This window comes from Pterocles gutturalis, unplaced genomic scaffold, assembly GCF_000699245.1.
Source record: "Pterocles gutturalis isolate BGI_N339 unplaced genomic scaffold, ASM69924v1 scaffold19584, whole genome shotgun sequence".
NCBI lineage: Eukaryota > Metazoa > Chordata > Aves > Pterocliformes > Pteroclidae > Pterocles > Pterocles gutturalis.
This window is the reverse complement of record NW_010133668.1, coordinates 1-12,821: the sequence shown is the minus strand read 5'-3', so window position 1 is coordinate 12,821 and position 12,821 is coordinate 1. Positions and strand designations below refer to the sequence as shown.

Below are 12,821 nucleotides of genomic sequence, written 5' to 3'. Positions count from 1 at the left end.
CAGGACAGGGCGGAGCGCTCCCAGCACATCCATCTTCACTCATCCCCCTCCACCACCCTGCTCATGTCCCACCTGCCCCATGCTCTGGCCCCTACTCTCGTCCTGCCTCATCCCTGCCCTCAATAGCTCATTCATTCTGTGTGTAAGGAAGGAGACGGCACATTGCCAAATTAGCTATCTCAGAGGAAATCTATCAAGTTTTATTGAGCTGCCCGTTACGGGGCTTGGACTGTTATGGGCAGTCCCTGTGACGAGCATGCGGTGCTAAGGCATGGTGACTGTCCGGCCGGCGCTCCTGGCTGCTGTAAAGCGCCTCTTATTCCTCAGACCAGAGAACCTCTCATCCAGCGTCAGGCTGGTCTGCAGGGGAAAGGGAGAGCGAGTCAGTCCCGTGTCTTGTGGAAAAGCATGGCCAAACTTGTAGCGGGGTATTGATTAGAGCCTATCAGTCAGGACGGTGCTTCACAGCCAGTTAGTCAATTAAATCACTCAGCAAACGGAGACAAGGAGTTCGACAGACTATGTGCGGCTGGAAAACCTCCAAGCAGCGCCCAGCCCCAAGACACCAGGCGTCCTTGGCAAGAACAGGAGCAAGCAGATGGTATTTGAGCACAAGGCATTAGGCAAAACCAAACCGTCCAGACAAGAAACACTGGCAATGAAGACGGTGGAGCAGGCTTTCTGACCTGCCCTGGGGCTCTTGGACCATACTTCAGTGTAAAACATGGGGCACCATGAAGGTCACCAAAGCAAAGAGAGAGCAAAGCCCAGAAATGCTGTGTGTCTCTGAGGAGTGGAGAGCACCGACACTGAAACGGTATCCCCTGGACAGGACCGCTCACAAGCAGCATCTCCCCACTCTGAGCAAGCACATGGACAGGCCAAGAGGGGCCAACAGAGTGGGGAAAATTGGGCTGAGTCTGTAGTTGCTGAACAGTCTTCTCAGGTGCCTTCAGTTTTGTCAGCAACCTAGCCAACATGGCTACAGGACTTTCCTCCTAGGTTACGCTAGATAAACCCAACTGGCAGCCCCGAAAACCTGAGCGTGACGTGAACAGCTTAGCAGCAGGGCTGCTGCAGGGTGCGAGGTGCCACCTGTCCCACTGACGATCCTCTACCTGGTTGGCCATCGCACGGAAGTTGAATCTCAGCAGAACCCCCTTGGGCTGGGGCTTGGCCACCCGTGGTGGGGGCCTCTGGCTTCGCAGGAACGGGCGCTTGGATCCGGGCCTGGGGAAAGCACAGATGTGCAGTCACTCAGGATGCTAAGGTAGCTCACTTCCTATCATCTGCAAACCAGCAAGGAGTAAAGGAGACACCCACAAGCCCCATACATCCCATGGCATGTCTCACGGCAGCCTGGATGAGTCTAAACGGTGCCAGGAGAGCTGCCGCGCAGGCAGAGTTCCAGCACTGGGGACTGTGTCATGTCAAGGCTATCATGGGGTGCTCTCTGCACCCAGGACATGCCACGTGCCCCCACCTAGCCTTCTTTCTGCCCCTAGCTGGGTGCCGCATCCTGCAGCTGCACCAGCTCAGCCCAGGGGTGAAGCTACGCCCTTCCAGCCTCTGTGCTCCTTTTATACCGCAAGCATGCAGCGTCCCTTCGGGGTGTGCAGCCTTTCCCTCACAACACCCCACAGCGAGCACAACCAGCCTGCCACCTCCCATGTGCTGCCGGCGCTTCCATTGCTTCTTACTCTGGATAACAAATGACCCACACAGTAATTACCGTCTCCTTTCAGATATGCTGGGAAAGGAACAAGACATCATTTGCTAACCATTTTGGGTCTGAACCATTCATTGTGCACTCGTTACAGAAGAAGTGAAGCAAGCTTTTGTAGGGCTCCCATCCTAACAAATCACCTCATTTACTTACACGCCAGTCTGGCCCGCCTGGGGATTAGCCACAGAAACCGTCAGAACTGCTCCAGGGCTGGGTTTCACTTGCCACCTGCTGAGACAGGGAGATGTATCCAGCTTCGATTTGAGCGTGAAAGAGCACGTCGTGTTTGCAGTGTGCCTTTGTTCACTGATTACCTTCTCATCCTTGGTGGTTTCCCATCTCCATTAGCATTCATCTGCTGTGAAAAATATTTAAAAAACAAAAGACTTAAAGAATTAGCGCTCAGAAACAATGATTCCTCTTCTAGGATTTCATTTGGTATATCTGAATAGCTCTTTCCTTCCACGTTGTCAAGAAATCTGCTAATTTTGGGTTTCCTGCTGGCAAAGCGATCTGTATGGGGTGGCTTTACTTTGCCCTGTTTGTGCTGCTGTATAAGCTGCAAGATTTATCACCTGTCCAGGTTCGATTTTCCAGCTGCCAGAATATTAAGCTGCATTAAAAATTGCCTGTCCTGCAAATACTTTCCTAGCAATATATTAATTGTTAAAGTCATCCATCTCTTACAGTTACTTTTGGAAGCAAAGATACAACTGGGCAAAGGCTGGTAAAACTGAAGGCTTGTCACCATCAGCAGGTTGCAGAAAAAATGTCTCGATACTGACCCCTCTCTGAAAGTTGCCTTTGGAGAACCGCTGCTGCATCCGCCTCTGCTGGAAGGCTGGTCCCCTGTTTAGCAGGAAAGGCCTGCTGGTAAAGCCGGAGAGAGGAAAAGACATAGGTCAGTGCGATTCTAGGTCTCTCCTAAAGCTTAATGCTGAAATACCTAACCCAGTGTGGTATTAAAAAGCAGTCTGAGAAGCAAATGAGGCTGTGTGTTATCAAGTTCAGCCCAACAGGTTTTTCTGCCAGCAAAGGATTTCAGAAGAACTCGTTTTTCTGCTCAAATGAAACAACAGCTTGTGTTTGTTCTGAACTCTCTCATTAAAAAAAAAAAAATCATGGACGAAATCATAGGAAAAAAATCTGTTCAGAAGAGACCTCTGGAGGTCATTCAGTCCCTGCTCTCCTCAGAGCTTCCTTTCGAGCTCAGAGAACACAAGGACCACAATGAGACAGGCACCGAGCCTGTGCCCAGTGCGTGGCAACCAGCCTTCCTCGCAGCTCCCGGGGTGCAGCGTCTGCTCCTGCGGCCCCTCACCGGGACAGACTCCCCTCCCTGCCTGTCCCTTATGGCTGGAATCGGTATTTCCTGCCTTTATGAAAACAAATTCTATTCCACCCTTCAAAAGTCTTCCCCCAAGTGACAGAGGAAAAGTTTAATAAAAATACAAAAGTCACATTTTCTGTGCTTTCTAAAATAAAATGACAGATCTAATACCTGACTTATTAGCTATCAGCACGAGATTGTTTTATTTCCAGGTGCTTTCCTAACATACCCAGGGGTATTTTTCTCATGATGCATAAGCACACGGCTGTAGCCACTCTTGGCTGGCACAGATCGAGAGCAGAGCCGCAGGAGCTGCACAGGGAATCACTGAAAACCAAAAACCCCAAAATTACCAAAGATTTTACCTTCTCCCCGGGGCATAGGCACTGGCAGCAGTTGCTCTGAATCTCTTGGGGCCTGGGGGTGGCCGTCGCTGTCCCTCCAGCTGCCCGCTGCTGCTGCTTTTGGCGAAAGCATCATCGTTCTTGGTGCCCTGAAAGAGCAGCGAGAGCTCAGCAGTTGCCACCCGCGCCGTAATCTTGGTGCACGAAGAGGGAGTGAGTGCAAGCGACAGCACGCGACCACCATTCCCTCCACGGACTGCTGCTGCCTGAAAAGCTGGTGCATTTATTTGGCATTTTCTTTGGCTCTGTCTAGGGGGAAATCCAGCCTGCTCCGAAGTGGAGGTGGTAATTGCTGACCCCGCAGCGGTTCCCTCGCTGCTCTCAGATGCATTCAGTGCCACTCGCAATTGCTCCAAAGGGAGCTCAGCCCCACACAGTGTGCTCTGCATTCCCCATATTCTCATTCCCAACTGTTTTTCCTTTGCAACTTCTGCAGTCTTGCAACAGAACAGCCCTGCTCTGCGAGTGCTTTTTTTTCCCCTCCTTTGATATTTTCTTGGTGGGAAACTGATTCCTCACTAAATCTATTAAAATCTGTTCTCTTCCATGGTCTTTTGCATCTATGGCGGGAGTATTTCTACCGAGCAGTGTTGCTGTAGTCTCAACTTTTGGACTAAGTATACACTGTTGTCAACAACAAGTATGTGTGCCCCAGTTCCTGGGCATGAAACTACAAGTACCAGGAAGAATGCTTCATTCCAATGGCGCAGAAATTAAAAAAAAAAACCCAAGATTTTTCCATGGAGAGCAAATCTCGCACAAGCCAAGCATTATAGCTTTGCTCAGGTTTCTTTTCAGTCACTGACTCTTTCTTGTTTGGATGCGCACGTTGCCTGGTCCAAGCCCTGAAGCATGAAGCACATCAGAAGACCCCTCAGCAGTGTAGGTCCTCCTGCAGTTACTTACACAAACCGCCGCAGACTCTATCCCGTTTATTCCTGTAGGACAACCACCATCACCGTTACTACCCACTAACTGAGATGTGTTTCCACATTCTTCCCACTTGGTTTATTTCTACAAAATGGAAGCTACCGTAGAATTATGCCTCCTAGCAACTGCTTATTACTTTCTGTTAATGCCCAGCCACACTCAATATCTGAGTCATCACAGTCTTTATTTTCAGGAATAACCACACTCCATGCACATACATGCTCAGTTTAGGGCTCTCTTATTTATACCCCCAGGACACAGCCATTAAATGTGCCATCATGTTTGCTGCTTTGGTGGTTTTTTTAAAAGCTTACTGAGCATACACAACTTTCTAACTGAGTGGATTTCCATCAGCGCAGAAAAAAACAACCCCCTCTCACAGAGGACTATCTGCCTGCTTGATTTCCACCTTCTACACCAAGCCAGTTTAATATTAGTGACACTCAGAAAAAAGCTGTAAGAATTATTTTAATGGTGAACACATACCTTCCTTCCCATCTCTTTAGTCTTAAAAATAACTCAAAAATCTAATTAAAATTATTTCAATTTTTTAATTTTTTTTTTGAGCAGAGACAGATATAAATATTTAAATTTGAAAAAGAGAAAGCCACAAATTAAAAAAAAAATGCACTTTACACTGAAGCACATGGGCAATCTGACCCATGGCTGTCATAGTACTGGGCATCAGTGTCTCTGGGACGGCTACCCACTTGCTAGTGAAAAGTATGTCTCTGAACCAAAGCCACCTGAAGTCAACAACAGTCTGTTCTTTGACTTCACTGGACTTTGGAAAATGCTCTAGAGGACACATAATGGTGAATCTTAACATACCTCCACTAAATGATAATAGTAAGACGAGAGGACATGGAATTTGTTTTTACGGAAATATTTTAAAATCTCTAAAAACACATTTTAAAAAAATCTTCTTTGTAAAACCCATGGGAACTGATTCAGTAAAATTATGCCAACTCATAAGCTTAGAAAACCAACTGGAAAATTGCTATTTTATATGCATGTGTCTGTACTCACCTATGCATACAAATGCCGTGCACAGGCACATGAAAGATGGTGCCTGTAAATTTTTTATGTAGATTGTTCTTTGGGGTAATCCAGGATCATAAAATCCAGCAGACCTCCACATGACATTTGTGAACAGCTGTACCTTCCTTACTCCCCTACCTCTTGAGCCGATGCCTGGCGATTTAAAGGGCTCACTCCACTTAACGCGGCAGCTGCTCTTCTCCTGGGGCCGGGTACGGTATTCCTGAACTGTCTCCGATTGTACTGTTGTTGTCCAAATCCTCTTCTAAAACGGTTAGGTCCTACAAAAATACACTTTTATTTTAGCATCCTTTAAAACTTGATTTATTATTACAGTTTTGCAAATAGATTACAAGATTAACTTAATATAAGAGTACCTACACAAATAGTGATGCAAGAATCACATTTATTCCAGAAAAGTACATTAATTTTGCAGAATATTAAATAATTTTTCTTTCCAGTGTCTCACTAACATTCTTCTTATATTGTAGGACTGACCAACACATTATTAGATTTGAAAGAATACAGAAGAGAAAAGCCTTCCACAATTCTGATTGCTAATAAAGGCAGGAACACTCGCATCAGGAAGCCTGTCAATCTGTTGTCAGAGCTCACATTGCTATGAATTAACTGTGAAATGGAAAAAGCCTTTTGATACAGATATGCAAGTGACTCGAGTATCCAGAAGCCAACCCCACAGCAGCCTGGAACACCTCTGAGTGCCCGCACTATAGCACTTGCTAAGTGAAGAATGGACCATAATTTTGATATATATTGTTTTTATTATTTTTTTTAGCATGACATATCCTTACTTACTGCATATATTGAAGGGGGCACCTTCTGCTGCTGCTAAACATAACTGCACAGTATGTACACACCAAGAGCCCATCTTGCATTTACTGTTTTCCCCTAAGCCTCTTTATGATTTTGAAGTGTGCTGAAGTGTTGAGTGAGAGGAGAGCACTTGCACTCCATCAGATGGAGCCACACTGCACTAAAGCCAAATTACTCCACACGATAAACTTCTGTAGTCACAATGAAGTAGACATTTTCCAAGTCATTATACCCATGAAACGTGCGTGCATACTCAGAGGGGAGTATAAATCAGGCATAAAGCAGTGCACGGCAGAGGGCAGCGAGACTGCGGTTAAACCCTGGACCATCAGCAGAACCTCACTGGTACAAACCACAGAGCAGTTAGACATATGTATTGATCCTATACCATTGATTCCTACATCACAACAATTTATAATGACTTGGAGCAATTAGAAATGAAGTGTTCTGAGGCAGCAGTGACATTGCTGTCAGGAGCCACCACTGTAGTGATTAATGAAGGCTTCAGCCCCAGTGCGCAACACCGGTCAGCACCAGCATGGGCTGGTTACACTGGAATACAAGTGAAGATGATCTGTGCTGCTCTGGCTCTAAAACAAAAGGGCACCAGGGCACGCCCGTGGGAAGCAGCTCCCGACCAACACATCGGGGTGCTTCGCTCCCTACGGCCGGAGGTGCTGGCTGGGAATACTCACAAAAATGCAAGGCTGTTCCCAAGCATTTTCTTTCCCAACGATGCCCTCTCACCATAGAAGTAGGGGTGTGTAAATGTTCCTCTCCCGACAAACTCTTGAATTTTGTCAATCTGTGCCTTTTTGACCAGATGTGGTCTCGCTGTGTTTAATGGCCCTTTTTTCCCTCCTGGTTCTGTCCCCACAGTTTGTTTTTCCCTTTCCTGCTCCCTTCAACAACCACCCTGGGCTTGGCCCTCTCTCTTGCCCGTTTGCCAGCTCGCTCTCCTGCGGGTCCCCAAGCCTTGGGCACAGCTCTCCTGCACCCCGGAGAGGGCACCTCCTCCGCAGCAAGGCAGACTGAGCTCAGCTGCCTTTCCTGGGTATTTCATCGGTGCAACGGGCAGGACTGATGCAAAGGCAGCCCTGACTAGAAAATCATGCCCCTGTCAGTCAGTTCACATTAAAGAGCCTCTGCTCAGCAGCGTACTCAGGCATGCCTCAGCCAGAGTAAATAACTAACAACAGAGCCATCAGCCTCTGAGGGGTACCCCGTGTACGCCAGCTGGGGACAATGGCCTTGGTCTGTCACGTGAATCCTGAAGTGTCACACATTGGAGGCCCCATCGCTGCAAAAAGTAGCAGATATTTATTAATGGAAGAACATTTGAATAAAACCCCACAGCATCAGCAGCTGGGGAAGACCTCCACCATGTTTGGGTGCATGCTCAGAGCCTGGTGCTCTGCCCAGCAACTCCAGTCTGGGGGGGGAGAAGCCCCCATGTCTGACAGACTCTTTTCCCAAGGAGATCTGAAATTCAAATTTCTTCTGATTAAAAATCATTTTTTCCCCACTGGGGAGATGGTTTAAGCCATATTCCAGCACGGATAACAGCACTTTGCTTTCATTAATTCTCTTGCTGGTTTAATCAGCATATTACCCTTCTCCATCCTCTGTCATTACAGTGCTGGGCTGTTTTGATTGTCATTTTGATAATGCTTATCATGTCTCAGCCCAGAAGGGACTACATTTCAGCAGGGACTGAAGAGAAATGAGCCCCTGAAGAATTATGGGCTAAATTCCCAGTCGTGCTGAGCTTCCCAAAATTGCTACTGACATCAGCACCACACAGCATGGTGGATCCCTGCACTTGGCAGGGCTGAATTCAGACTCAGTTAAAACCTATGAAATACTAAGACTAGCAGAAATAATTCTATAAATGAAGAGAAAAGTTCTCCTTTCTAAGGAATAGCTAAAAAATATTTTGATTTATTCGACTCTGCATGCAGTAGGTCAAATATAAGAATATAAGAATATCAAATCCTGTGTTTTTGACAGAAGAATCAACTTGCAAAGGGCAATTATCATCATTCTGTTTTGAACCGGAACGATTCTCAGTAAGGCAACATGTGGTGGAGACCAAGAACATGAGAGTGGGAGGCAGATCGGAGACAAGCAGGATTGCTCCCAGCAATCCCACTGTCCTGATATGCCACCGGCACTCCAAGGGAAGACTGCAAGGACATTCCTGCAAAATGTCACTAAAATCTTCAATGAAGTGATTTAGCGGTAATTTAAAAAAAAAAAAAAAAAAGGCAAAATTTTGATAGATATGGCATTTCATGCAGCAGATCACTTTGGTTTTGTAAATAAAAGCTAGTGGAACCAAACAGATTAGTGTGTGATCAGTTGGTGTTATAAAAAAACTCATCATAAAAATAGCATGGTTGGCAAAAGTGACAAATTAGCTCCAATAACTGAGCTATCAAAGACAGTTACTGAAGGGGTAATTTGTGTTCTGGGAAAAAGAGGATTAGGAAGAGCCATAATTAAAATATGCAAAGCCAAAAGGGAATAGAGAATAGATATTAAGTCACTTTGAATTAGTAACTCATGAGAAGGTGGAAGGGAGAGAAATGGATGAATTTATGCTCTGAAAGGGCCCTGATATCCCATTGTTGGAGAGAGAAAAGCTATTCAGAGCCCAAGTACGTCTTATACGCACACAGGAATTAGACAGGACAAGGATTTCAGAGCTGTATTTTGTTACACAAATGCATTTTCCAGCTTAGCAGGCCCTCGCCATCCCAAGACGCTCACCCACCTTGCAAATTCCTCTGCATCCAGGCGCGGAAACGGGGCCGCCCATACCCGTACGCCGAATTCCTGTTCTTGACCTGCTGCCTTCGCCTGTCCCCCGCAGCGCTGGCATCTGTTTGCTCTTTCCTGTGGCGTTTTATGATGTCATCTAGATCAAAATGTCAAAGGGGAAACCCATAAAACCTGCACTTTTTACCAACAGTGATTCCTACTATTGGTGCTGGCAATTGTCTGCAGTAAAAATGGAGCTTGCTGTTCTGTGAGCTACGCTGGCTGGACAATAAAAGATTAAGCTTAGCTCAGAAAGTATAGGATCAATTTACTCAGCCTCTGCGGGCTGGAGATTAGAGCACAGCAAATTATTTAAAAATGTGCTACCACCTGGCACGTATCCATCGTGTGCAGGACAGAGATTTCAGACCCGTGTCCCACTGAGGGATCCTATCCTGCAGATTTCCCGCAAGCATAAGGGAACGTGTTTTTGCAGGGGCACCAGGAGCTCTCTGCTGGGCAGAGAACATTTTTTGAGAAGCTCTGACTTGGGAGGCTGTGGGCCAGGTGGTCAAAGAGGGCAGAATGTCCAGAAGCGCACATGGGTGCACCCACGCTGTGACAGCCACCCCAAAGGCTCCCCGGCCATGCGTGGGACATGGGCACTGCCCCGTGCAGAGGATGTGTCCCTGATGTATAAACAACACAAACGCTGTTCCAAGTGTCATGCTAACACAAGTGGCATGAATGTCCCCCTACCTCCTGGATTTGTAAAGGGGAGAAGTGAATCTTGGGGCAGCGAAGGCTGAGCCGTGAGAGCTGTGGGGAAGGAATCTCACTTGTACAGGGCGACTGTCAAGGAAGGGGACATCACGGTCCTGCAAACAGTCATGGTTCATAGGGCGGTTGTAGGACAGTTTCCTTTCAATTCCCATCTCCTGGAGTCAGCTACCTACACGTCTCTCCTCAGTGCTTTAAAAAAACAAAGCAAGTTTCTAGCCCTCCATGGTATGAGATGAAGCCTGAAACTTCTATGGCTCAACAACCCATAAACAAATAGATGCAACATGCACAATGAATATCAGCAGTACTTCATATTTTAAGTTCCACTATCTTCAGGACCTGACTCTTGATTTTCTGACTATCTGGGGTAGATGCTCCTGCTTAATTACTCAATACAGCTAACCTAGAAACAGATGGATAAGGATGTATCAACCACAGAGCAAGAACCTCTTAGCTTCTGCCACTGTCCAGTGAAACTGAGCGAGAATATCCCAAATGCAAGAGGACTGCGCAGTGGACGTCTGCTCTCCTCTGCAAAACTTGGGTTCTCCCGTATAGACCTGTCTTGCACTGCACCAAGGAAACCAGTTCTTCTGCTTTACCTTGAACATATTGATTCGATTTCCGTGCTTGCCCCACTACCAGCTGCAGTAAGACACTTTGGGAACTCCACACAGCTCGCTCCAGACAGGATAGAGGGCAACCCCCCAGCTCCTGTGCTGCTGCAGTACGAGTGCTGGGACCGGGCACAGCCGCCTCCCACCTCTGAGTCCCCATCACCACCCCACCACAAAAGGGGTACAAAACAGCCTGAATGCAGCAAAATGGACCTGGGATATCCTGCCAATGCTCCAGGACTCCCCTCACCCAGAATTCTTATTGGGCAGCTTTGAAAATGTACTCTGCTGAGCTCTGCCATGCAATGTTTCTCGATTTCTTTGCAAGACACCATCCAAAGGCAGATTCCAAGGCACAGAGTCTGTATGAAACAACCAATCACTCTCCCTGTGATTTAGGCACTTTTGGTTTAAAACTATACTAGTAGCACTGAGAAGATGACACCAAACTTCTCACAAGGACACTTTCCCACTGTGCTTCACCAGTTTGGACCCAGCCAAGCATCCTGGGTGCTTCCCTAGGCACTGCTGCTATAACCAGCTGCACAGCCCCTGAGCTGCACTGAAGTGCTGTGTTTTACGACAGAGAGAGCACAAGGGACACAAGTGAAGGTTATAATCCACCTGCAGTATCCAGAGTATACCTGAAAGGGTTTTGAAAGCTCATTGCCAATCCTGACCAAGTTGAGGTATCTGGACCAGGCACAAACTACTTTTGTAGATGAAGAGCTCTGTCAAGAAACAGCTCCAAGCCCCTCAGTTCTCAATGAGTTGGTTTGAAATCAAAGGTATCTTCTTAACTCAAGCTGTTCTGATGAAGAGGAAAGGAAAAGGCAAAGGGACATCTCCTCATTAATTCATATTTTTCAACAATTTCTTCTTTTAATCTCAAACCTTCCAGAAAATATTTAGCAAGTAATAAAGCCATATCTGTTAAGATCCAAGCAAAATGTTTTAACTTTACTTTAACAAATTAGTGAGGAAAGAAGTGTCCAAATCGGGCCTTTTCCCAGGCAGTTGGCTACTCCAGCTCCTTAATGAATCACTGGAGTGGAAGCACAGAAGTGCCATTAGTTTTCAATGGGTGATTATCATGAACAGCACATCATAGGTCCAGTGCTTGTCACTTGTCATTTTCTATCAAGAAACTCCTGTGTCCAAATTAATACAAGGCCCAGGGAAAACAAACGAGAGCAGATATAAGAATAGGCTGCGAATAGGCTGCGTGACTGCTTTTGTGATTTCTCTATCAAGTCTGCCAGGAAGAGAGAGTGCTGGGAGAGGCTGGGCGATGTTCTTGGTATGAATGCGCTAATGGTCTCAGCTAAGTGTGCCTTTGGGACATAGGCTATTTGGGGCACAAGCTGCTTTGAAGCATATCAACAGCATCTCTGCTTGCTCTGCAGGGAGGGAGATAGCAGGTATCCAAGGGTGGGCTATCTACAGCACGAGGAAGAGCTCACTGGAGATGAATGCTCCAGTGCCCGGTCTGTCAGCTTTCAGTGTATTTTTTTTGTTTGTGTATGAGTTGTTACCCCATCTTTTGCGCCCATAAATATGATGAGGTTAACAGAGCAATGTAATGGAGTACTACGTAAGGCTCGAAGGGATCTTGAGAGGTCATTTAGGGTGCCCCTATGCCCTCAAGACAGAATTAGCTCTACCAGGGCAGCTTTAGAGTAACTCCTGCAGTGTCCTGTGACTGCTAACTCAAGGAAGGCCCAGCATATCTGAAAGCACAGAAACAAGCACCTGACACTAAAAGTATCAGTTCTTCACTAGGGCTCTTGTTTTCCAGTTCTCTCTTCTGCCCTGAGTAAGGTGATTTCCAGACTGAATATGGAGGTCGACCACAGGAAGTCTGACTGAGGGAAGCACAAAGCGAGAGCAAAAGCAAAAGGGAGTGTCACACGTCACCAAACAGAAGAAGGGTGTGCAGCACCATGGGAAAAAAACTAAAGAAAAATCAGGGACCCACTATTGCTGTAAATCCTCATAGCACCATTAAATAAGGGTGCACCAGCCAAATGATTAGTTTGAGTTCGCAGTGGAAAATGTTCTGTCATTTCTGACAAGTGGCTCGCTCATTGCTGGGAAGAAATGACACAAGGTTTCAGTTAGGAAGCTGACCCAATAGTAAAAGGTGCTGGTGGACTTTCCTTCCGCAGCAGAGATGTCAACACAACAATCCACCGACATCTATCATCCAAGCGTCAGAGTCCAGGCCTTCGGAGTTAATAAAAGGGCAGTTGTTTATGCACAGCTCACATACTCAGTGCCAGAGGAATGGCAAGCATCACGAGCACACTGCTATAAATAGCCTGCACACCCGAGGATATGTCTCCTATCTCTATTTCAATAGAGGGCTCATTTATGTCCGCCTCTCCCAGCCC

General features: G+C 46.7%; 1 protein-coding gene across 1 annotated transcript; it reads right to left on the bottom strand.

Moving 5' to 3' along the window:
- Nucleotides 1–264: 264 nt before the first annotated feature.
- Nucleotides 265–9,198, bottom strand: LOC104460662 (UAP56-interacting factor-like; the record flags this gene model as incomplete). Its single annotated transcript, XM_010081325.1, has 8 exons — nt 265–360; nt 1,119–1,230; nt 1,880–1,954; nt 2,041–2,084; nt 2,512–2,593; nt 3,422–3,549; nt 5,570–5,712; nt 9,042–9,198. Coding segments are annotated over 8 exons (837 nt in total), but the record flags the coding sequence as incomplete, so codon positions are not given.
- Nucleotides 9,199–12,821: the final 3,623 nt, after the last annotated feature.